This window comes from Cavia porcellus, unplaced genomic scaffold, assembly GCF_034190915.1.
Source record: "Cavia porcellus strain 051 isolate PalLab524CR breed Dunkin Hartley unplaced genomic scaffold, mCavPor4.1 scaffold_26, whole genome shotgun sequence".
NCBI classification, from domain to species: domain Eukaryota; kingdom Metazoa; phylum Chordata; class Mammalia; order Rodentia; family Caviidae; genus Cavia; species Cavia porcellus.
This window is the reverse complement of record NW_026947509.1, coordinates 46,059,605-46,085,192: the sequence shown is the minus strand read 5'-3', so window position 1 is coordinate 46,085,192 and position 25,588 is coordinate 46,059,605. Positions and strand designations below refer to the sequence as shown.

The window sequence follows — 25,588 nt, the reverse complement described above, 5'->3', positions numbered from 1 at the left end:
AGTCATCAATATGCAATTATAATCATTTTCTTACTGAAATTGTGTGTTAATCTTTCATTAGTATAATCTTCCTACTCCCCCCAAAACAATGGGTCTCTTAGATCTTATCTTTTGTTTGAATCCTTTTCATCTGAGAGCGTTTAATAATATGTTGTATATTTTTTGAACAGCATACCTGTATATAGATGTATAACATAAGTATATACATAGCACACAGGCATTCATGCAGGCTTACCACCATACGTGATACTGGCTGATTACCTATTTAAGGAAATTACAAATTGTTAGCTTATGTTCATTATACAATAAGAGAAAATACTGAAATAACCAGGCCCTGATTACTACCTCCCTTAGCTAAGAGATTTAAGGAATCATCTTGGTTTCTTGGAAAAGCCAATAATAGCGATGGCCGTTTGGGGCACCTTACATAAGTAGCCATGCACAAAACCACACTCACAGGCCTGATAACATGCACTCATTTCTGCTCCACACCCTATGGGTTGTGGGCTCCGCAGAGTGGAAATCAGTCAAAGCTCTGCCCTGCTCAGAAGGGCTGTCCTTCAGCTTGTCAGGGATCCAACCAAACTAAAACCTGAATTTCAATCCAAGTGAAATATCTGAGGCAGTCGCCTGAGCCAAAATGAAAAACACGGCGGGAGAAGAACCCAACCTGTACAGAGCAGAAGCATGTCGATGACCTCATCTCAGGGCAAGGGCCTTCAGCAGTTTCCTGTGGCCTCCCCTCATGCAGCTAGAATCTGGAAAGGTGCAGACAAAGCCATTAAGCCTGTCTTTAATTGGTCTCACATCATCAGCATTCCAGAACAGGAAACTCTCTGCAGTCAGGAATTCTTGCTGCTTTGCCATCATAGTTAAGAACCAAATCTTCCCCAGAATGTATGTGGTTCTCCAACATGTGGCAGGTTAGTTTTCTTAGATTCCACAGCAGTGATAGCGTCATGTCTGTTCGGTCTCTTTGCAGTAGAGTATTAGATTTCTAGACTGTGATGTTCTTCCTCACTTCCCGTGAGGCAGTAAGCTAGTTTTTAGGTCAAAGATTTGTAAAAAAAAAAAAAAAAGATTGCAAAGGGAGGTTTTTGTTGCCCTAAAACAATGAATATACTCCCCTCATGAGCCCAAGAAGGGAGAGCAGGTTCCCAGACCTCACACTGTTTATTACTAGTGTCGTCCCTAGCACTTCCAGGGAAACAGAATTGTAGCCTGTCCTTCCTAGCCCCACTTGACCAAGGTGTCCAGTGCTGACCAGCATGTGCCCACCTCACCCCGGTAGCGCTGTCAAAATGATTCAGACACAGAGCACTCCAGTATTCCTGCTTCCTCTAGCTGCCCACCCCCCAGATACCCCATTTCACAGTTCTTGTTTTATTCTTGAGGACAGTAGGCAGATACTGATGATTGCTGGGAGGGGAGAAGACTTTAAAAGGAATTAATGTCTACCGAAATTTTATGAGGTAGGGGCAGTCCGCTTCTTTTGGCCAAGCCCCTGACAATGCTGTATACCCTAATTCATAAAGCTATTTTATAGCTTGATGAATGCGAAGTAATGTGTCACACCTTAAGGCTCGTCTCATTCAGTCCCACCCTGACGATTTGAGACTTTCTAAGGAGGAGACAGTAAGCAACTTACACACTTATCTATCTATACACCTTGAAGCAAGGAAGTTTGGAGAGGAGGCTACAACCCAGAGTAGCTCTTTTCCCTACCAAGAATCTGCAAATTAAAAGGACCCTAGCTATCATCTAACTCAGCCTCATTTGGTTCTGTAGAGAGCGAGGCTTAGAGAGAAAGTAAATTACCCAGAGTCCCCAGACGCTAGGGTCAGCCTCACAGCAGAGCTCTCCCTGTGTGGGTAGCAGCAAGCGTTTCACTGCAGAAGTTGATGAAACTTTAGGACCTCAGTTGCACAGGAGCAATCTATTGTGAAGCACGAGCACAGTGTTGGCCTTTGATTTGCCATGAAGCCTGGAATGTGACAGGAAACAGCCCAGAGAGTGCTGGCCAAAGAGCAAATAAACGAGGGTGTGGGCCAAACACTGAGGTAGCTTTTGGGAAGAAAACTACCAACTCAGGGGGAGTTGGCACTTAAGGAGTTACCACGGAGCAGTGCCTAGACTTGTGCTTCGGGTAGCAGTTCCTTAAATAATGTTCTAAATCAGTTTTAGAAATCACTGGATAGTTAATGCTACTGAGTTTCAATCACTGTACTTGAACAATGTGTTCAAAGTCCATATTTGTGCAAGTTCAGTGAGTTTGTACTGTGTTGTTCCTTACTGTTGCTAAGTGTAAGCCAGCAGTCCAGTGGAGGGATGTGCTGTTTAAGCACCTACCCCTCAGACAGATGCCTTTTCCAGATAGACTAGGTCACTGATTCCCAACAGGATGGTCCCCTACCCTGGGGGTGGAGATGTGGCGGTGTCTGGAGACCCTGCTGGTCCCAGCGCTCCGGGGCCTGGGAAGATGCTCCTGGCATCTACAGTAAAAGCCCCGGGGTGCTGCTGAATACTGTGCCGTGCATAGGACACTTGCAAAAGTGGATCCGACCCCACTTGCAGCAACCCTTGAGTGTGGGCCCCTAGATCATGCAAAACAATGGAGATGCTGGAGAAAAGTGAAAACCCCACTAGAATGCCTTGGTCGGTGACAGCCATCTTCTGTGACCCCGCAGCGAGAGGACAGTGTGTCATCTGGTGGGGCAGCTGCTTGTTGCTAGGACTGGTGGCTGTGCTGAGAAGACACTGGTTTTCATTCACTGTATCACACAGGAGCAGCAAAGGGATGTTTCTGTTTCATTCCCTGTCGCAGTTCTTAGCAGAGATGACGACACTGGTAAATCTGCCCCTTTTTTTTTTTTCTTTTTTTGTCTTTTTCTTTTTTATCGGTACCGGATATTGAACTCACGACCACACACTTGCAAGGCAGGTGCTTATGCCACTGAGCTAAATCCCCAGCCCTAAATTTGCCTTTGTATGAAAAATACGCTCCTAAAAAGTTATGTGGTAACTCATATTTTGAATATAGTCTCAAAACTTATAAATACTCAGGAGCCAGTGAATCTTTTCAAAGTGAAAATTCCTTTCAATAAAGTCCTATTCGCAAACAGGTGTACCTACCTATATTGCACTTTTAAATAGAAATACTTCATTTTTCCTAATTTCATAAGTTTTATGTAAAGAGAGCAGTTTCTTCTTCCTTTTCCTGCTCTTATTCTTTTCCTTTAAAAAGAAAATCAAGGTGGGGAAGGATTAACTATAGCGTCTCTGAATTTAGGAAGGTCATCGATGGATCTGTCTATACGACAGTTGGAAAGATGTCTTCTGGGTTATAAATTGTGAGAGAATAAGACTTGGCTCTATTTTGAAATCATTAATTTTTGCTTTATCTTATACTTTTTTTTCAGTTACTGACCTTTGGCTAGAAAGAGCAGGTGCACGGGTCCTCCTATCACCCTGTGGGTGTTTGTGACACTAGAAATACCTGATAAGACTCAGTCCTCTTCACTCAGGGGCCTGGTATCAGCAGAGATAAGGGAGTGGCACTGGAGGACAGAGCAGTGTGTTTTTCCTTATCAGTCAGTGCCCTAGGCCAGGATCCCTGGTGCATAAATCTCAGACTAATATAGCAGGGCAAAAGGGGCAGAGAGAAGGAAATTTATTTGATAAAGCTACCTTAGTGTCACTTCACTGATAGAAGGTTACAGAGGTGTGACCCGGGGGGACAAAGCCACTGCCACTGGGGACCCGGTAGGCTGGCCTAGGCTAGGGGCACTGGGAACCTGCATCTGACCTTCCTCTCTGTTGGCTGGCAGGAAGAGGTGGCAGCCAAGGCGCCCACTGTAGCGCCAGTGTAAAGGTGCAGGGCCCAGCATCCCCTGGAGGGCGATGTCATGCCATCTGTACGGTCCTCTTGCCTATATTGGCACATCTTGGTCTCACCGCAACTCAGCGAGTAGGAAGGAGGGCATCATGTGCAGCACGTTACAGATGAGGAAACCAAAGCCCCACAGACGGAACTTAGCGCTGCCCGGCCACAGCTGACTGGCGAGCTAACACAGCATACCCACACGAAGCGATGTTTCCCAGCACAGCAGTGCACGTGCTCACGCGGGCACCCGGCCTGCCTGGAGCCTGTCCCACGGCCACCCTGCCCTGCCACTTTTTGCATCACTAGCCCTTTTAGAATCTGCTGCTGATCTGTGAAGTGGAGATACAGCCCAGGTCTCCGTTGGGATGCTCGTGAAGTCAAGCTACAGCGAAGCCTCCGGATGGGCTGCGGGGAGCAGTACCCACTTGCCTGTGCTGGGAATCGTGCCAGATGCTTCATCCATGAGCTGGTCTTTGGCGGCTGGCACCCCTGAACTGGGTGCTGACGTCTCCAAGGAGCAGATGAAGACGCTGATGTGCAGCAGGTGAAGTCAGTCGCTCAAGGGCAACGTCTTGTCTGCTCAGAGTGCCTGGCAGACACCACAGACCACATGGCCTGACAGCAGAGACAGGCTTCTGCCGGCTGTGGAGGCTGGAAATTTCAGACCAGGACACCAGCAGAATTGATTTCCATGAGGCCTGTCTTGCTGCTGGCCTGCCTCCGAAGCATGGGACAGAGGAACTGAGAGTGAGCTCTGGGTGCTGTCTTCCCAGGACACTGTGCCACTCAGGCCCAGGCCCACCCTGTGATGTCATTCACCCTAGGACCAGACAGACGCCCCCCACCTCCTGTCACACACACACACACACACACACACACACACACACACACACACACACACGGGGCTTCAGCTGCCACCCAGGAACCACCGGGGCATGCATGTGGTCCCTCACAGCAGCCGGCCTGGACGCAATTTGAGGCCCCTCGCCTGTTCTAGTGGTCACCACCTCTCCCTAGGCTTGGGGAGAGGGGATTGCTAGGTTCCATGGGGTCGAATCACTGCTTCCTCTCCAGAGGTGCGAGGGACAAATCGGTGGCAGGCGAGGAAACAGAACCCTAGCACATCTGAGCCCAGGCCTAACTAAGCCTAGAGGTGCTGTGGGGAGAAGCGGACGCTGAGGCAGGCCCTGGGAGCTGCTTCCTTGGCATCCCTCGTCAACCCGGTCCAGTGCTGGACGCTCCCTCGATGCTGCAGCTGGACACAGTCATGCAGGCTCCAAGCACGAGGTCCGAGTCACTTGTCACTCCTGTGGGAGGCCAAGAGTCAGTCCGCATCAGCAGGCCGCTCGCTGGAGCAGCCCCGCTTGAGCTTGTCAGTCATCATCAAAACCGTGCAGTGAAAACAAGCTGTTCAGACTCCTGCGCAGCTTCCACTGGCCGGACAACAAGCTGTCATCCCCTGGGAATGTCTCCTCTCCAGGAGCTGTCTGTCCCGCTCCTCAGACTTTGTTGTTCATACTTAGGTTACAAAAACAGGCTCGTAAGAGTGGGATGTCTTCCCTAATTCTTAAAATCTCACAGAGTAATAGACCAGAAGGTGTCTTTCAGGAATGGAAATGTGTCATTTGACCTTCTCACTCTGCCCCTTGGCTCATATTAATGGGAGAAGGGAGCTGTGGTGCTGGGCTCCTGCAAGGGTTTGCCTCTGGCTGGCGGGGCAGTTCCTCCTCCTCTCCTTGGCTTCTCCCCAGGTACTCCCTGCCCTTTCTCGGGGGCATGAAGGTTGGCGCCCAGAGCTTCCAGCGTGGCCTGCTGGCACCATAATCACAAAGGTGTAGGTAGCATCTGAGCCCACTCCTCTCACAGGCCTCTCCCCAGCCTCCTTTCAGTCATGAATAAAGGGTTTATCAAGTGGAACTCAACCTGAGTGCTTAGCAAAAGGAAGCCTCCCGTCACCCAGCATCATCGCCGCCAGGAGCCTGGCCCTTAGCTGCACTAGGCCGGCCTCACGCAGGTGTGTCATTCTGCACTTGTGCTCACCATCTCCGTGGTTGGCTTTTGCAGGTGTGAGAGCTGTGGTGCCGTCTTCCATGCGGAATGCAAAGAAAAGTCTGTCCCCTGCCCGAGGTGCGTCCGGCGAGAGCTGCAGAAGAAGCAAAAGTCCTTCTGGCGGCGGCTGAACGTGGATGAGAGCCTGGAGGAGGCATGTACCATGTTCGAGCTGTCTTACCAGAACACCTGACCTCCAGGCCCTGCCACTCACACCCGCAGTGACCCGTGGCCAGGGGGCTCCCAGCAGCCGCAGGCACCCTTCAGAAGGGGGGTCCGAGTCCTTCTGCTAGATGTAGCTGTCTACGTTTATTCACTTATGTGCATACACACCTGTGCGTTCTGTGCGTGTGTTCTGTAGAAGTCGTCTGACAGTCCACAGAGCCTCTGTGACTGAAAACCTGCCCATGTACCTGGCCCTGAACCTCAGCTGCTTGCTCCTAGCAAACTCTGGTTTACATACAAGGCTTTATAGTCAGAGTTTTTGGTTTTGTTTTGCTTTGTTTTGGCTCCTAGGGGCCATTCTTATTACACAAGACACAGGAGGAAACATTTCCTGAGACCAGCACAGCGACGGTTATTTCTGTATTATGTTTTTAGCCTTCACAGCGGCTGGGGGAACCGAGGCAGGCACCATCTGTTCCATAAGGAAATCTCCAGAACACAGAAAGGCGCCTGGCTCCTTCCAGGCCCCAGTGTCCCTGGCAGAGGCCGGGATCTTGAGCAGAGGTGAGGAAGGGAGCCAAGCACACGGCGCTCTCTGACAAAAAGCACCCGCCGTGGACTGAGGGGAGTCTGCTTCTGGTTTTGAAGTTAATCTCAAGAGTTTTCTCCCAAGGCAAGAAGAGGCCTCTGCAACCAATAACTGCATGGCCTCTGTCTGCCTGCTACGAGTCCCAGCACCCGCCTCCCCACACAGCTCCCCACATTGGCACGCTGCAAACGTGGCTCTCTTTGGAGAAGTTTCCATGGGTGTCCTGCGTGATATTTGTAGTATTTTTCGTGGTGTTGGCTGGAGGAAGTGTCTTGGTGTCATTAAAGACCTCAGTGGATATACTAGAGGGGAGATGGTACTTAGGTTGGAAGAGAGTCTTCAGTCCCCTTTCACAGAGTCCTGTGGGTAGTTCCTGCCTGGTCATTTGGAGTGCTTTATTTCTCAGTGTCCATCGCTGCACTCGTCTTGGCCTTTGTCAATTTAACCACTCTGTGTTGCTTTTTTTATTTAAAAAGTCAGATTAGGGGCTGGGGATTTAGCTCAGTGGTTTAAGTGCCTGCCTGGCAAGAGTGAGGTCGTGAGTTCAATCCACGGTACCAAAAAAAAAAAAAAATCTAAAAAGTCTGATTATTTTGAAAAACCAATTTTAAGCTATCAACACAAATAGAATTAATGAATTACATCTAATAGTGTTTGAATAAGTATATATAAAATTGCCACTGTAAGGCAAAAAATGTTAAGTACTATCCTGGGAATAAGAAATATAACCAACTGCTTTGCTGCTTGGCAGGGTCCTGTCCTCCTCCTGCAGTGCCCCCGTAAAAACCAGCACAGCAGGGACCGTGCCTGAGGTAGCAGGTTAGACAGCACTGGAGACTCCATCACTCCCCTCCCTCCTCCTTGGCCCTGCAGCCCAGGGGAACATGCTGATAACACCTCAGTTCGAGGAGGGTCTTGCACAGTGTGCCAGTGGTGTCCGCGTGTTCGTGGCTTAGCCATCCGTGGCCGCTGGGAGCAGGGGAAGCTGTGGCAGATCAAGGACACAATGCACCCAGCTCCACACCTCAGTCCCTCCAGAGGCCAGGCCCTGACACTCCATCTGTGCAGAGGCCTTGCACAGTGATTTCCTGAAGTTAGATGTAAGCACTTCACCTCCCAGCCCTTTGCCCTAAACCACATGTTTCAGTTTAATAGTTGAGCACTGTGCATGCATTTATTTTCTGGTTTTACAGTAGCTATGACCAAGGCATGAAACTTGGTGAGAGTCCAGGGCCCTGTTCACAAAACACCTCGTGGATGTCTTTTACTTTTGGAAAAAGCAGGTTGACTCACGTTCCCTCCCCACAATTATCCAGAATGGACTCACACCAGAAAAGGGGCGGAAAGTGTCTCTAACACTTGGCAAACAGATTGGATCATCTCCTCTCCTCCTCCCCTTTGTGAAATACAGTATTTATATTTTCCAGCCTCAGAGAAGATAGTAGAACATGATCTTTCACGAGAGAATTATAGACCTGCTTATTATAAAACAGATGTGCTTCCATGGCAAAGTGCCTTCCCTTCTTCCCGGCCCATCGCTGGGCTGGCTTCTGCTTCTCCAATGCATCTGTGCTCCCACCCGCCTAGTGTGGAGACCCGAAGTGCAAGGCTAATGTGTTTGCTGTGTGTGGAATGTTTTGTCCCCGCTCACAGGCACCCAGGATCAGACCTGCCATGAGCCAAGGGTGACCTGGTGGGCCCGTGATCCAAACACCTTTGTTTTCGCCAGAAAATCACGTGGATATTAGCGGTCTCTGGGAACTCCTCACAGTTTGCTGCCTGCGTCGCTTTCTGCTTATTTTCAAAAAGGAGGGAAAACATGCACCATCACCATCAGCTGCCTAGAACCAGCACTGGGTCCCTGCTGCTTCTGTTTTCTCTCCTTTTTGTACAACCTGACAGCCTGGTTCGTGCAGGCAGTGGGCCTGCAACAGCAATCTCGGGAGGCACCGCCAAACCTGATAGGACAGAGGGGAGCCAGCTTCCACCTGGGTCTGCCATGAACATTCAGAATTGCTGTTTCCAGCCCAGAATGCCTTGGAGCACACAAACGCCCTTACTGTTTTCCACCGCACAAATTACTTGGTGCAGTGTTAGGTAATTGTTTCACTGCTTAGAAATCGTGGGAATAAAAGCAAGTCTGTCGCTTCCCCTGCCTCCTGTTCCACAGTAAATACCTGCACGCACGCAGCCAGCTGCGGCTCACTGGAGGCCCGTCCCACTGTACCTCGTGGAAATCCTGCCCTGTGCCAGAAACACACATGAGGGCCGGTGACACAGCCCTGCAGAAACGCCAGCCTCTGACCTAGAGCAAGAAAACCAATTCCTAAAATAGACCTCATGTGCGCAGCGGCTGGAGGGAGGGCCGCGGTGGCTACACAGGCGACTGGAACTGGGCCAGGGTGGTGCACCTTCCAGTGCCACCTGGGCCAAACTCTCAGCATCGTTAGGGACAACATCGGGACGCTCCCCGTGGTCCTTGCGCATCCAGGGGCTGAAGCTCATCCTGCGAGGGGAGTAACAGCTTGCGGTTCACGCAGGAGGCTGACACTAGCAGTCCCTGCAGACGGGACCCGGGACGCCTTCACCACCGCGCCTAATGTCCACTGCAGACCGTTGCTTTTCATGCCTCCTGAGGGAGTTGGCCTTCAGACCTGCCGCTTTGTCCCCTGTCCCCTAGGGAAGGCTGTCCATCCCCGGCAGGTCCTCAGGGTCCACGCCCTTCCTCGGAGGCAAGCATCAAGCATGGTGGGGAGCCGCTGCCCTCTGTGCGGGATCAGTGTCCCCTGTTGACCCGCCGCACTTCACTGACACCATCAGACCGTGAAATAAGCCATCTGCTTGGTTCAGTGTGGCCGCTGCCTCATGTCATTTCTTAAGCTCCAGCAGTAAACAGAGATGCGCGCAGCGCGCCTCCATGTTGTTTCTTGAGTTTTCTGATCACTTTTTTGCTACCCTGAAATAACGTGGAAGAGGAGAGCATCTGGGAGCACCGAAAGGCCCCAGTGCGTCCCTCCTGGCAGGAAGTCACTGGCGATGATCCCCTCTCCTCCTCGTGGTCCGCTGCACCCTGTGGCCCCCGCATCAGTGTAGGATGCTGCTCAGGCTCCAGGCCCTGCTCAGTGAGGCCGAGCAGACAAGCGCTGAGCTCTGGCCTGTGGGGCAGTGTCCTGGCAGTGAAGTCTCAGCACCAGAAGCTTCTTACCAGACAGTTCTCACATCGCTGGCTCCCAAAGTGTGACAGGAGAGTATTCCTCTGGTGCATCGCAGCGGGTATGAGGCCCAGGTAAGATCAGGTCATGGTTAGGGAAAGCGCGCAGTGCCTCGAGGCACAGCCGGAGTGGTGAGAAGTTCTGTCCGGTGAGTTCCCCATGGTGGTGATGTGTGTCATCCTCCTCATCAAGCAGCCTCTGCCACGATTGAAGGCTCATCCTGTGAGAAGTGCGGTTTGCACCACTTCCTCCACGTGGAACAGGAGGCCCTGCTGCTTGTCCTGATGAGCAGCTCTTGAGTGAAGCCAGCGGCCGGTCTCGGTGGCAGATGCGGGCACTGGCGCAGCACTTCCTGTGAGGAGAGCAGCCCCTCTCACGCCGCTGTGTACTGGGCCTGGCCCAGTTGGGGCCTCCGGGCTGGTGGCCCATCTCCAGGAGCACTGCCTCTGGCTGTTCCGTGTGTCATTTCCCTGTAGGAGTGCCTTACAGTACTGCCTAGTGCTTCGCTCTAGTCGCTGACCATCAGGAGCCTGTAGGACCCTTCAGCTAGCACAGATCCCTTCCTGCTCTGCCTTGTTCCTCGTCACCCAGATGCCCCTAGAGCCTGCGTGCTCTGTGACACAAGTCAGGCCCTCACCTTTGCTTAACCTGGTGCCTTAACCTCATGAGTAAAGGGATTCATGTTGGAAACACATCATTAAAGTTCAAGGGGTTCACACATTGGCTTCTAATTGTCATTGGCACTTTTATCAGAAAATACGAAGTGTGACTAAAAAAATATATGGTGAATGTGTAATTTTTAAAAATGTATTACAGTAAGACTCAATGTCAATGATCCCCCTGAAAATACTCCCGCTCACTTTGAACACACTTTTTTTTTTTTTTTTTTTTTGAGACGGGGGCTCATTCTGCAGTTCAGGCTGGCCTTGAGCTCACTTTGCAGCCCAGGCTGGTCTGTGATCCTCCTGCCTCATCCTACAAGTGCTGGGATTACAGGCATGCACCACCACCCCTGGCCTATCTCACCCTTTTTGCACCTTTCTGAAGCCATTCTGAAAGTTCTTTGTCCCTCGTTGCACTATTGTAGCTCCCTCTATTTCCTGAATTGATGCGAAACATAGACCTTTCCTGGTCCTCTTGTCTGGGGGGCAGAGCTGGAAGCCACGCGGTAGCAGACCCTGCGGAGGAGGACGCCCGGGATGTTTCTACAGCCTGCCTTCCTGTCAGATGGTATTTGGCAGCGCATGCACTGTATTTTTTATCACACCTCAGAAACACAGAAGAGGACTCCAGAACTGCTTCAGAAAGTAGCAAGAAGGATGGGATAAATGTGCTCAGTGGGGGAGTATTAGGAGTAGCGGCAGTGACTTTTGGTTTGGGTGGGGTTGTTTTGTCTTTGGTTTTTTTGTTTTTTGTTTTTTGGGTTTTTTTTGGTTTGTTTGTTTTTCAAGACAAGGACTATGTAGTTCAGGCTGGCTGAACTCACTATGTAGCCCAATCTGGCCTCAAACTCATGGCAGTCCTCCTGCCTCAGCCTCCTAAATGTTGGGATTACAGGCATGAGCCACCACACCCAGTTTTAGCCCAGTATTTTTTTTTTTACTGTAATCAATTTTTAAAGTTTAAGCATTCACTATATATTTCAGTTATATATGGTACAAAAGACACCACCTCACCATGTCTCAGTGGCACACCATTTCTTAAAAATACTCCTTAAAAATACTTTTGCCTGCCTGCCTGCCTGCCTGTTTTCATTAACCAAACTCAGGGGATGTCATGCTGTCATAAGGCCGAGGAGGAGAAAAATGAAACCAGCTGTCCTGAATTCAATCTGCAAACTCAATAAACTCAGCCTTTTTCAGGTTCCAAAAACAACATAAACATAAGAACTTTCTTTTCCTTTACTATATAAATGTTTTTTAAAAATTTTGTCACCTTTGTTTTAAATGGAAAGAGGGGAGCTTCTGAGATAAACATTTATGAGAAAGTCCCCCTCAGTGGCAGGGTCATCGCTGAGCTACCCATCGAGACTCTGGCTGTCAGGGTCCTTGTTAAGGCATGGTTCAGGGAGGAAATCCCGAGGTTGCAGCTGAAGGCAGCGGACGCGGAGATGCAGGTTTCTGCAGAGCGAGGCTCGGGCTCCGGGGTCAGAGCTACATCGCTTCTCCGTATTTCTGTTCATGCAGTGCAGAATGGACTATAATTTTGGATTTAGGTTCTTGTATCTCTGTATTGCGCTGTTTGTAAGAGCTTTTGTCCCAATGTACATGGGGTCTTTTTGTTTTCTGGATTTTTATTTCCTTTTTGACATAATTTATCCTGTTTTTGTTTACATAATTTAATATAACTGTAATAATATAAAGTGAAGTTGTGTTATTGACAAGACCTCTGGTCTTTATGATCATCTGTCACATAATTTAAGTGTACCCATTCCTACTGTGTAACATTATCTTTCAATAAATAATACAGAAAGTACCTTCTCATCTCAGAGCAACTTATTTAAAGTACTATTTTTGAGGGACGGTACAAGGCTGGTGGAGCACGATGTTAATTCAAAGTTCAGACTTGAAATCTACTGAAACTGAGCTACTAGTATTTTAAAACATCTTTTCATATTAACTCTGCAGATTTCATTTTTTTCTAAATTCTAAATTCATTAACCTACAGAATTCGCAATCACTCCTCCCATGTCCCCTGTAAAATCTGCAGATGGACGGTGAGGAGCCTCATTGCTGAACTGAAGCCAAAGAGGCCTAGACTCTCCTAGCACAGTTCTGCTCCTGTCTCCTGCCCACAGGCTGCATGGTAAGTGGGCAGTGCCACGCACAGGCCCTGGGCATCCCTGCGTGATAGTGGGGAAGAACTCCCAGTCTGCTGGATGCCTGGTAGGAGTCTGTGGTCTCTAAAATCAAAGAAAGAATTTTAGGAACAATGGTGGTTAAGAGCAGAATATATTTACTGAAAGAAAGAAAGCTTCTGTCAGAGACAGACAGATAGACAGAAGGGGTCCCCAGGAAGTTTCCAAAGACTATCTTTATTGCAACTTCTATAGACCAAACCATGAAGTGAGCCAGGTCCAAGGTGGGGAAAAATGGGAACTTGCAAGGTAGGTGGGACAGAACTATGGTCAGCCAGTAAGATTATAATTGCTTGGGCTGGAGATTTAGCTCAGCGGCATAGGCGCCTGCCTTGCAAGCGTGAGGTGGAGAGTTCGATCCCCAGTACCAATAAAAGTAAAAAAAAAAAAAAAATTATAATTGCTCAGGAAACATTGAATAAATCGGGATCCAATGGCGAAGTATGTCACCCAGCAAAGGGGCATAAAAACAGAATAGAGTCTTTGCTGGTAAGGAGTAGGGTTAATGGCTCCTTCTGGCTTCCTCCAGGTGATCCATACCTATTTAGACTATCACTCCCTGATGTTTATACTTGGGGTGTGGTTGCATTTGTTTGGTCTTCTGTCTTGCAACAGAAGTTTCTGTGCCCGCCAAGGTTGCAGAGTGTCTGGCCTTCTGCACCAGCTCCTTCAAGGGCCCTGCCTGCCTGCCTGCCTGCCTGCCTGCCTGCCTGCCTGCCTACAGTATTTCTGTCTCAGCTACCTGTAACGCAAGGACTGAGGACCTCACGTGGGAGTGAGGAGCAGAGGGAAAACAAGAGTAGGTCTCTCTGCTGCAGCGAGCAGCCCCCAGGGCAGAGGAGTGACTGGAAATTAGTACAACTCCTTCCCAAGTGGGGGGCTAGCCCTGCCCTTGCGCCAAAAAGCACACACAGTGAGCCACTGTCCACCTGAAACTTCCTAACATGCCATTTAAACTCACTTTCCCAAGAAGGACTTCTGGTAAACATTTACCAAAGGTGAACCCTGAGCCAGGCTCCTGGACGCACCCAGGCTGGGGCTCCGGCCTCTCCCACTCCACCCTCAGGGAGCAGCCTGGCCCACGCCCACTCGAGCCAGCAGAAGCTGGACTTCATCCTCCTGGGGAGCCTGCCCGTCCCCTCAGAGAGCAGTGAGTTAATGTTTCACTGCATGGAAGGGACAGCTATGCAGTCAGAGTCCAGACTGAACTGATTGACCGGGCTGGTCAGCTGTGCCCTGGGTAGAGGGATAACTCCAGGAAGTCTGGGCACCGTGAAGCTAGGCTCCGCCACCCTGTCAGGGCTGGAAGCAACGCCATCTTGCTCATGGCTCCCAAACCCAGACCAGAGGATTCCCTCCTCCCTTGGCTTCTGTGCTATCCTGTGATAGTGGCTGAGAAGATAGCTTAAATCAGTGCTTTGCACATTAAAAACACAAAGGTGACAGCCAAATATCAGGTTCATCACAGATGCTGAAATCAGAATCTGCCTGGCTGGGGCCCAAGTACTGTGTTCTGCGGGGCTGAGTGGAGGTGGGACGGATGGCATGTGGCTCAGCAGCGGGCCTGCCTGGCACGCATGGGCCCTGGAGTCTTAACCCAGCACCACCAAAAAGACCCACACACACAGAAAATAAAGGCTTCCTAGGTGATTCCTTTGTCTTCCAAAAATTTAGGATTGCTGAATGAAGTTGTCTCAGGGGAACACTGGCCTGGTACAGCAGTGGGCAGCTGCCAGGCGGTTTCTAAGGCAGACGGGAGTAAAAGCCTCCCATCAGTAGACACAGACCGCACTTCGGAAACCGATGTTACAGACTCCCATCATTATAAAACCTTACTTCACACTCCCTTTATTTTCTTCCGGGGTGTGGTGAGCTGCTGTTTATCTATAAACCACTGCCAGGGGCCTGAAGAATAGAGGTTCCATAGCTGCAGGTGACTAACTGGCCTAGCAGAGGGAGCCTTGGGCTCTCCTTGGTCCTCTGGGTTATTCTGAAATCTGTCCTTGGAAGCATGCATGCTAGCTTGCTTCAGGTTCAGGCCCTCCCGTGAAACAAACTCCACCACTGTGGAAAGTGGTGTTTAAAATGGAAAATCATTGGGTGCTTTTTGCACAGAAAGCCTCAGAAAGTTCAAGAAGTCTTGCCCTGGATCCAGATTCCCCTTAGTTCCGGAAAAGAACTAGAATGAGAGTCATGCCAAAACCAAGCTCCCATTGAGGTAATGGTTTTCAAGTTCAACTGCACTTACAGGTAAATGGAAAGCCACGTAGGAAGACGGGCATTCTTAACTCCTCTGCTCCTTTTGGAAAGTCAGTAATTCACAACTATTTCTCACGGATGGAGTTCACAGTCTCTGATGGCAGGTGTGATCCCTCCAAGCCCACAGTGCTTAAGCATATAGGGGGTGGGGGCGGGACACAGCGGCACCAGCCTGGTTCTGAATCACCTCAAGATGCAGGTGCCTTGGGCCAGGAATTCAGCTAGGAACCAACTTGGGTCTGCTGGGCCCTGCCCTAGGACTTCTTCCAAAGCTGCATGTTCCCCATGGGGAAGAAAGAGTTTCCAATTTCTTTTATTGTATTAGGTGCTGATGAAGGTAGGCGATCCCCCACCCCCACCAGTATAAGAAAAGTTCCCCGATACATAACACCCTGGAGAAACACAGTTCGTTCTCTCTCATGTGCATCTGTTCCCTCCAGCCTGCACAGAAAAGGCTGCAGCCAGGGAACAAATGATTCCCAGAGCTGGGCATCTCGAAGTCCTTATGTGCACTGAGCCAGTTTACCCACCCAACAGAGAAATATTTCTCCACCTTTATTTCATATTTCTCCATCAGTTTTCAGCAAATCAGTGTGAGTTCACGAGATCATACAACATTTCAGGTCCTGCAGCAGCCTCGGGCGGCTGCTGGTCTGGGGAAAATTCCTCCAGCTTTTGTCCAGACTCTCCCTGGATGGTCTGTTGTTCCAAGGCTGAAGAGCTGCTATTAGCACAGTAATTTTTCCAAATGAACATTGAGCTAAATTATCGCAGAGGTATAAAGGAATATCTCTCACTGTGTTACGGAAAATTGCCTCCCAAATTACAAGACTATACAAAGCACATATTAATGCTAGGCCCAAGGACACCCAAATTGCCTTAGATTCCAAGCTGCATTGTAGCGACACTCTCCTGATAATGTCAGACTCTGAAGACATCACAAGATACAGGCTGTTATGAAAATAAACCAGGGCGTTTCTGCATTAGGATTGCCCTACGCGTGCCCAAACCCAGCTAGCGGCTTTTTGCTCTGAGATGGAAGTCTTTTTCAGAGGAGATAAATTCTAATCGTACAGGCAGGGAGTGAACCCGAATGCTAGACTGGGTGGACCTCGCCGGATGGCTTCCTCACTGCTGCCCTGGTGCCCACAGGAGAGGCTATGGTGCAGGCGGGCTCAGCCCTAGAGGCCAGGAGTGGAGGTGCGGCCAGGGAGAGGGCACACCCTAGAAACAAACTCAGGAGGAACCACCCCCAGCGCCTCCTCAGAGCCCCAGACAGGACATGCGCTGTCCGCCAAAGGCTGTTTCAAGATTCTCAAAACCAAGAGCTATTACTTCGTGCCTCATCTGTTTCACCTACTCTCCTCTGGGTTCTCGGTCAGTCCGTGGTTAAGGCCCTGCGGCGTAAATCTGTGCTTGCCCCAAGCTGCCTCCTGCTCCCTCCTTTGTATTTTTTTTTTAACTTTTTTGAGAAAATATTCCGAAGCAAACCCCAACTATAATTTTACTCCCACAGAATCCAGCACACGTCTCATCTAGAAAGGTTTACATTTGTCTACGTGGTCTCAGTATAATTCTACACCTTGTAAAATTAGCAAGTTCCTTAGTATCGGTTCAGTTCCAAATGAGATTTGGCTAACCGTATCCAAAAATGTATTTTCTTCTTTTGCCTGAACAGCAAGTCTTTTGAGAAATGAGAACATGAAACACCTCAATGGAAGACGTGATCAGAGCTCAAGGGCCAGCCTGGTGCCTCCCTAGTACGTGGGTCCCCTTCTAGAAGGAAACGGACACCCCCACTTTTCCGTGGAGGGCACCGGCCCTTCCCCCACTCTGTGGAAGTCCTGGAGGCCTCGGTCCGGTCCCTTCCTTCAGCCCAGGTCACAGCCCGAGTGTGGTCGGCAGGAGCCTGAGTCTTGAGGGATGCCAGGCCCGCACTGAGAGAGTACCGCTGGCTATTCTCTGCTCCTTGGAGATGGCCCTGAATCCTGTCTTCCCAAGGCCTCAGTTTTCTTTTCTGTCTTTTTAAAAAAATTCTTTTATTTCTAACGGCCACCTAGCAAAAGGCTTCTCTAAGTTAGCCAGAGCTGGCTTCTTCTACACACCTTCTCTCCACACAGCAGTAGTCAGGTGTGGTGGCACGCACCTGTTATCCTGGCACTCGAGAGGCTGAGGCAGGAGGATGATTGTGAGTTCGAAATCAGCCGTGGCTTACAAAGTGAGCTCCAGGCCAGCCTGAACTCCATACCAAGACCCTATCTTAAAAAGAAAAGGAAAAAAAATAGACGGGGAAACCTCCTGCCTATGATTTGTTTGCAGAAAGCTGCACAGCAGCTAGGAGGAAAACTTTCTTTGAGAAGAGGGATTCTCCAGGCGCCCGCCTCGCTACTGGTACCATGACAGTGAGTCACCAAGGTGCCAAGCAACCTGGCTTTTTGAAACAGCCTGCTCGGGACTCAGGGCGGGACCTATGTTGGGTAGAAAACCAGCCCAGAGAGGAAAGCTCCCATCTGTCCCTGGCACCATGTTGTGACTCAAGGCATCAGCTCCTGGCCACACCAAAAGTCACAGGGGTTCCAGAGTGATCTTCACTGTTCCCCCACTGGCTGAGGATTTCAGAGGACTTTCTCAAAAGACCCTGTCCAGATAGGTTTTATTCCTTAAACTCTATCATCCATAACAAATGGCTTCCCTCCTTAAATTACCCTGAGCTAGTTTTTGACTCAGTGAAGATATTATTATTTGTACTGTGGTTAGATACCTAACCGATCTTTTTATATCAGATATAAATGTTTAATTAAAATTGTTACTTTGAGACAAAAGCCTGAGATTATCATTAGAGTCAAAACTTTTAAATTTTAGTTTCCCTTTAATAAAAATCTGGATCTGAGGTCACATGAAGACAGAGATGACAGGGCTGCCCCCCTGCTACACAGCCTGCGATTACTGCAGCGCTGTCCAACTGGATCCCCAGAGTGGCAGGGGGCTTCAGTGTGGGGTACACTGAGCGTGCCTCCTCAGGATTCAGCTGCACCTGCGGTCCATGATCTGAGCGCAGGACCCCACTCCACACATGCACACACACGTGGACCCTGTCCTTCACCCAAATATTCAGCCCTTCCCTCCCCGCTGCCTCCATGCAGGCGCATGACTCTAGGGAGACTTGTGTAAGACCCCGGGGTGCAGAGACAGCAGAGACACAGCTGCCTTCCAGGAGTGTGGAGCGGGCTGGGGATCCAAGCTCCCACGATCGATCGGGGCAGAGCTCCCAGGGCTGAGCCTTAGTTTACCCATTTGCTTTTCTGTGGGGATCCCAGCAGTCGTCAGATTTGGGGTTATCATGAGATTTCAGTGAAAATATGTGCGAGGTCCTGGGCACCACTGGGCACGGAACCAGCGTGGCCTGTTCTTATCAGGGTGCAGACCGCGGGAGAGGCAGTGTGTGTGCATGCGTCGGTCAGTCCTTCCAGGCACCAGAGCTTGCAGAGGCTGTGTGGGTGGCTAGTCTGGAGAACCCAATGGAGCCGTCCATCGGGACCCTGGACTCCTGTTCTGTCCTTGTCCACCACCGTGCCCAAGTCCGCTCTAAAGTCATCCTACAGGTAGCATAATAGTGGATTCCAGAGTCTAAGAATCTGCTAAGTGAACAGCTAAACTAAAATCCTCTTGGGGCTTTCCCTGCCTCATCCAGAAATTTGGCTGCTGTGGGGACCTCATCACAAGCCAGCTCAGACCCCAGCTTTTTTTTTTTTGAGACAGGCTCTTGCTGTGCAGTTCAGGCTGGCCTTGAACTCACTGTGCAGCCCAGCCTGCCCTCAAGCTCCTGGCAATCCTCCTTCCTCAGCCTGCTGAGTGCTGGGATTACAGGCATGCACCACCACACCAGGCTTGGCACCCCAGCCTTTAACTACCCTGTAGAGCTTTCCTGGGAGCCTTTTCCCACCATCTTCTCCCCAGTTCCTGCCGCTGCTGGGGGAAGCCAGGGCCTTGGGCAGGGGCTCCCTCTAGTCCCCCTCCCCCACCTTGTCCCAGAGGTCATTACCCCCTCTTTGCCCCTCCACTTGGGGTCTGAAGCTAACTGCAACAAAGTCTGCTTCCCCCCCCCCAAATAATTCTTTTCTCCTAAGTTTTATTATTAATTTAGAAAGCCCAGCACAACCAGAGCGCTGTGCCCCTCTCCACCGGGAAGCAGGCCTCCGTCCTCCTCCTCCTCCTCTCCTTTTATTTCCATGGCTCCCTGATTGGAAAGAGCGGGCCCCTTCTGCCTCCCCAGCTCCACCATTGTCACCGCCAATTAGTGCATTGTTCGGACACACAATGGCGTTACTGTAGCCAGTGGGACGGGAGGCCTTTGTGCTTCTCCAGCCTGCCGTGGGGGCAGTCAGGTTTCATTTAGGGGCTTAAAACACAACGCCAAGAAAAATGCTATCAGAAAAGCAGAAAGAAAAAAAAGGGGGGGGGGACAAAAATAAAAGAGAAGGAAAGGAAAAAGGAGAAGGTGAAGATGAAGGAAAAGAAAAGCAAGCAAATGTTGAAAGGATGAAGAAAAAACCCCTCTGCCATTCAGGCGCTGTTGGCCTGAACTCTGAAAAGCTCTGAGCGCTGCCCCACAGTGAAGCCCCCGCCACCGCCCCCAACACAGAAAAGGCTCCAGCTTAACAGCAATTAGTGGACGTGCTGTGCTTAGGTTGCTGTGTGTCTTCAGAAGATCTTTCCAATTTTTATATTTCTTTTCCTCAGACTTCACTAGTAAAGAGCAGGGAGGGGTGGGGCAGGGAGGGGTTCTGAGCCACCTGCACCCCTGAAACCTGGGATAGGGACGATTCAGCCTCTGTCTTTGACAGGTAAATTGGATTTTATTCTCTGAAACTTGCAACTAATTGCAGAGGGTGTTTTTTCTCCAAGAGCCCAGCATAGGGGTGTGTGTTAGTCACTGTTTCATTCCCTCAGGGGCCTTTCCAGCAGCCCAGCCCTAGAGGACGCATTCAGGGACCTGGGCCTTTCCAGCCAGTCCCTGGGCTGCAGGTTTTTGTCCCAGGAAACTTTTGCGTCCAAGCCCAGCATAAGCAGGGATCTGCCAAGGGGTGATGGGGTGGCCTGTGCTATGTGGGGAACAGTTCCTGGGGTGCAGCAGTCAGGACACCTGTGTTAGGGGACCTCCCTCCCCCTGATTGTCACAGCTCACAGGACAAGGACCAAGGACCGTTCCAGGGGGCAAAGGAATCCCCTGAAGTTGGGCTGGACATATGGACACCCAAGTTCTCTCTCACTACCGTTCTCCTGGAACATTTGGTGTCATCAAGTCTGACTTGACAAACAGGGATATTCATGTATTAATTTTAAAAAATTTTTTGGAAACAGCCTAATCTAATGGAGCCAATTCACACCTGCTTTCTCTGTGAACTGTGCTTGTTTCCCCACAAATGCACTGACAGTGCCACCATCCAATCAGACTCCCCAGCCCCATCCTTTTTTTTTTTTTTTTTTTTTTTTTTTTTTTTGTCTTTTTCCTTTTTATCGGTACCGGGGATTGAACTCGCGACTGCCTGGGATTGAACTCACGACTGCCTGCTTACAAGGGAGGTGCTTATGCCACTGAGCTAAACCTCCAGCCACCCCCCCCATCCTTGCCATTTCATTTTGTTTTGTGCCAAGGTCTCACTGTATAGTTCAGGCTGCTCTCAAAGATGTTGCGGAGCCCTGAATGGCTTGGAACCTGTGATCCTCCTGCCTCAGCCTCTCAAGGGCTGGGGTTACTCTCATTTTTTTTATTTTTAGCTTTATAAATAAGCTAATAGAGATAACAGCTCCATGCAAGGTTAAAAACAGACCGACAGAAGTTGCCCGAGACTGGCACACTACTGTTTCTCCTCTTTCTTGGTTTTTCTATCCACAGATGATGCCAAGCTGGGTCACACCAGGCATGTGCTTGAGGTTGAGGGGGGCATCTTGGGATGTGAAGACTGGAGCTGCAAAGCCCACTTGGCAGTGGATGGCATTGTCCCTGGGAGGGACGTGGGGGGAAGCCATGGTGTGACCCTGTGTGCACTCAGTCACCGCACTCGTATGGCCTGGCAGCAGGGAGCATGAGATGCGACAGGACGGAAGACTCCACTGCCCGCAGTGCCCCAGCAGCCCTGGCTTCCTGTCTGCACCCCCTGCTGTGTGTGGACCTGTCCTGAACCCCTCAGGCCCGCCTTGCTCTCACTGGCTCTGACCACTGTAACCCCCAGAACACCCCAACTCAGCCCAAAATGCAAAGAGAGTCTGAGAGGGACCCTGGGAATGTCACAGTACTCATGCCAGGAAACACAAGTCCAAAGAAGCCTGTCGCCCGCTGAGCCAGGGATGGCCTAGCATCCTGCAAACACTGCCCCTTCAGGCCTGCGGTGGGGAGAGAGAGTTTCATTTGCTTCCCTAATTAGGTTAGAGAGAGCACCGGGCTCTCTGGGAAACAGTGAGGTCCTTGGCTGGCAGTCACTCCATCAGCCACCCTCCCCTCTGGCTTGGCCTTTGCTCTCTGGGTGGTGCTGGGATCCTGAGAACTCCAGAGCCTGCCAGGAGGCAGCCCTGCCACCCCCTTACCCCATCGACACCTTGCTCGCCAGCTTTCCCGCACCACCATCCCAACACAGCCTTGGCCTCACCATAGCTGAAAGCTTCTTGGGCTCCACTGCCTTCCGGACATAGGGAGAGCTCCTACGTGACTGAAAAGCCCTTGCAGGTGGGCCCTGTCTTCTTGAGCTTCTCTCCTGTGGATGACATCTTCTGACTCATCTTGAAATTCTGAATAATTTTCCTCCAAAGGTTCCACAGACTCTGCAGTGGTTTCAATGTGTCCCCCAAAAAGCATGTGATAGCAACTGTTCCCAAAGAACAGTGTTATGGGACAGATCCTTTGCAAGGTGTTGGGCTGGGACTCAGGGACCTAATGGGGGCTGGTTATGAAAGAGCTGGTGGCTCCCGCGTACCAGCAGGGTGCTCTCCGGCCCCCCACCAGCTGCCACCACCCTGTGACACTGCAAGCCCCAGGCCAGCTGCCAGCAACATCCCAACTCTGAGCTCCCAGCCACCAGGATGGTGAGAAACAGTTTTCGTTTCCTCACAAACCACTCAGTGTCTGATGTTCCACTGGAAGAACACAGCACAGGCTAAGACACCTGGCAAAGGCGATGGTCCGCCCACGTCTCCCTCCTCCACTTCCTGTGGCCCTGACACCCAATGTCCTCATGCCGCACATGGTTTTCATAGTTCCGTCTCAAACGTTTTCCTACCTTCTTGCCTACTGACAAACTTCTCGTCATCGTCTGAGACTTTGCATGTATATGTTCTTTGAGAACCTTCCCTGATTCCCCTCTCCAAATAATTTATTGCCCCTTGGCAAGTATTCACTTGTCAGCTTATCACAGTTATTCTTATTTATTTCCTGTCTCAACTTAGAGGTTATGAACTCTACTGGGGCAGAAATTGTGTCTTACACCAGAGGTTCCAATGCTTGTTAGATCATAATATTGAACCACGCGGTATATTTCAGAAATAATATTATTGTCACACCATGACCAAATCTGGGTTTTATGTATGGATTTGTGACTATGTCCTTATTACCCTTACTCAGGGCCCTCAAAGTCATGGTACAACTCACCACTGATCCCAGTTGGGCAGCTTCTGCTAAAAGTTTTCCTTAGAATAACACTGAATATTCTAGAATAACTTAGAATATTCTGGAATGATGCACTGTCCTATAGCTGCTCTGTCCAGCACAGTAGCCACTTATCCTATGTCTCGCTCTTGAAATGTAGCTCATGCAGCTTGGGAGCCTAGTGTTTCATTTGTTTTCATTTCAACTATAAACCATGTATTGCTCAACAAGGGCGATCTGGCCTATGAAACGCATGGTTGGGTAACTTGGTCACCGTGTGAAATCAGAGTCTACACACACGCTAAGACAGCTATGATGTCACCAAGTGATGTCATCTCAGGAGACCACCATCGTACATGCCATCTGCCATCATGGCCCCAAACGTCATTCTGCGGCCCGAGACCTCACATGTAAATGTCCTCAGATGGCTGGTAGTTCCCAGGCTGGCTGGCACCATCTCCTGTGGTGTTACAGACCCTTCCTGAGGGCTCACAGACCTCATCACTGCAAAGATTTCTGTGCAACTCAGAAGCCTTCAAGGACCTTTCAAGGAGAAGGATCATTAGTGAAAGGAAACTTGCCTTTTCTGTGCTGCCTGATCCCTCCTAGCCAGCCCCCTCCACGCCTCCACGCCCTGGGGATACACTCAGGCTTACCCGAGAAACCAGGGAACAAACAGCCTGCCCCACCTGGCAGGGAAACAGTTTTGGGGGTCAAATATTTCCCTTATGGTCACCAAGGGCAGTGGGGCTAGTCTGGAGTGTCCTCAGGATTCTCCCATTAAGGTGAATTTCACTCTTGGGGGGTCGTGTGCAGCAGGGATCACAGTGCTGGGCATGATACAAGCAGAGGGGTCACCAGAGATGCCCTGTTAAAACCTGAGAGATTCGGGCCTTTGTGCACACAGCCAAGGTTCGGCAGATGTACCTGGCCAAGTGGACTGCAAGCAGGACGCTCCTCAACCCCGTAACCCCAGCTGGGCCTGGGAGCAGTACCATGAGGCTTGTCCCAAGCTGCTCCCTACAGGATGGAGCCATATGCAGGGTCCCAGAGGCAGCAGCAGCCAGGAGGACTCGGCCCACAGGTGTGGCATGGTCACCACATGAATTTCAACTGGCCCAAGTCAGTGTGAGCCAGGCAGCAAGGCCACCGCTCCACCCCTACAGTGTACACAGAGACCACTTAAACTGTTTGCTCAAATCAAGACCCTTCTTTTGAGGTAGATCAGGTTACCAGGCAAGGTGATTACTGCTTCTAATGGTCTGCAAACAGCTCCTCCACAGTTAACCCTCCAGCTTCCTAGGCAGGGCAGGGCGCAGGCGAGCTCCCTGGGCGCTCAGGAGGGAATGGGGTCCGGTACACTCGATCCCAGGCCTTCCCAAGGAGCCTGTCTCTGCTATCTCAGGGCCGTGGAGGAGCCAGGTAGGACAGGGGCTAGGAATTCCTGGGCATGCAAATAACATCCCCAGAGTAAGGAAAGGAAAGAGGCACTAAACCCTTCCTGCCTGTCAGCCTTTGAGTTCTGGGGCTTCCACTGCCCATCAGTCTGAGCTTCAGCAAGGAGCTTCCATGCTCCATGCCTCAGTCGCCCCGTTGATGAGTGATATCTATGATAACAGTGGTGTATCCAGCCTGTTGGTTTTGGAGCAAATGACAGACATAATACACGGAGAGCATACAGCAAAATGTCTGACACACAGAAAGTAGTTGCGGTCATTGCTTTAAAGTAGTTTCATGAAACTATTTAATAGTATTTTCTGTGTAGCTATTAATGCTAATGAAAGTCCATGTATCAGTATCATGCAATGTTAAGAGCAGCTTTTTGTGTATTTTCGTGTTTGACATGTCACAAGCGGTATGAGCACCTAGGTGTAGAGGCACATCTGTAATCCAAGCACTCTGGGAGGCTCAGGCAGAAAGACTGCAAATTCGAGTCCAGCCTGGGCAATTTAGCAACTTAGCAAGACCCTGTTTAAAAATAAGCAAAGATAGCTCAGTGTAAAGCCCCTGGGGCCAATCGTTAGTACTGTCCAGAAAAAAAAAAAAAAAGAAAAGAAAAAAGGGGTCATAAGAATGTCACTGGATGTGTAGAAAAGTAGCCCTCTCCCCCTTCCCCCGAGGGACCCACACAGCCCCAAGGAGCTCACCCACCGGAGCTCGAGACCGATTGTGGCTCCCTGGGGTGGGGAGGCAGCTGTGGTGTCCCGGAGGGCTGATGGGTGCCATTTAGGACTGTGTGACCTCTCTAGAACACTTGCCCACCAGTGGTATCTGCAAAACCTTTCCAAGTGTTAAACAATTTATGTTTAACACAAGGACAGGAAATTGCTGAGGCGCAGAAATGGTCGCTTTCAATCTCAGAGCTTATGGTACAACAGGCTTTGCTTTAGGGCTGCGCATTCTCTCTGTGAGGCTGAGGCAGGAGGACAGCAAGTTCAAGCCCAGCCTGGGCAACTTAGTGAGATGCTGTCTCAAATCAGAGATTTGGAAAGTGCTGGAAATGTAGCTGAGTGTGAAGGCCCCAAGTTCAATGTTCGGGCCCCACCCAGTACCGCAGCAGTGGGGAGTGGTGCCTCTGAAAGGTCACTGCAGGGGCCGGGAAGAAGGTTAGCTCAGAGTGAGGATGTAATCATTAACGTCGCCCTACCTCTGCAGCAGGACAGCTTGCAGCAGTCCTGCACCTACCTTTATTCTCATCTGCCGAACGCAGACAGGACTTACAGGGCTTAGGCGTACAGTTCGATCACTTCCAACAGACGGGCAAAGCCTCTAACACGCACCCCATCAAGACATAAAACGTTTCAAAATGCAGAACGCCCAGAAGTTCCCTCGTGCCCCTCTTCTACTGGTTGCCTCCTCTTCTCATATCTTTTCCTCTAATTTTCCAATCCCCGAAAATAAACACGACTCTGAGTCGGGTGCTGCCTGTTGTGGA

General features: G+C 50.4%; 1 protein-coding gene across 6 annotated transcripts in view; it reads left to right on the top strand.

Annotated features, from left to right (window-relative positions):
- The window catches only part of Plekhm3 (pleckstrin homology domain containing M3), a 175,320-nt gene extending 162,947 nt beyond the window's left edge, over window positions 1–12,373 (top strand). For all 6 annotated transcript variants that reach the window (XM_013157563.3, XM_003474190.5, XM_063237367.1 and 3 more), the window contains one exon: window positions 5,948–12,373. In XM_013157563.3, the coding sequence (XP_013013017.1) occupies window positions 5,948–6,125 (178 nt within the window). In that variant the 3' untranslated portion in view covers window positions 6,126–12,373. The remainder of the gene's footprint in view (window positions 1–5,947) is intronic.
- Window positions 12,374–25,588: the final 13,215 nt, after the last annotated feature.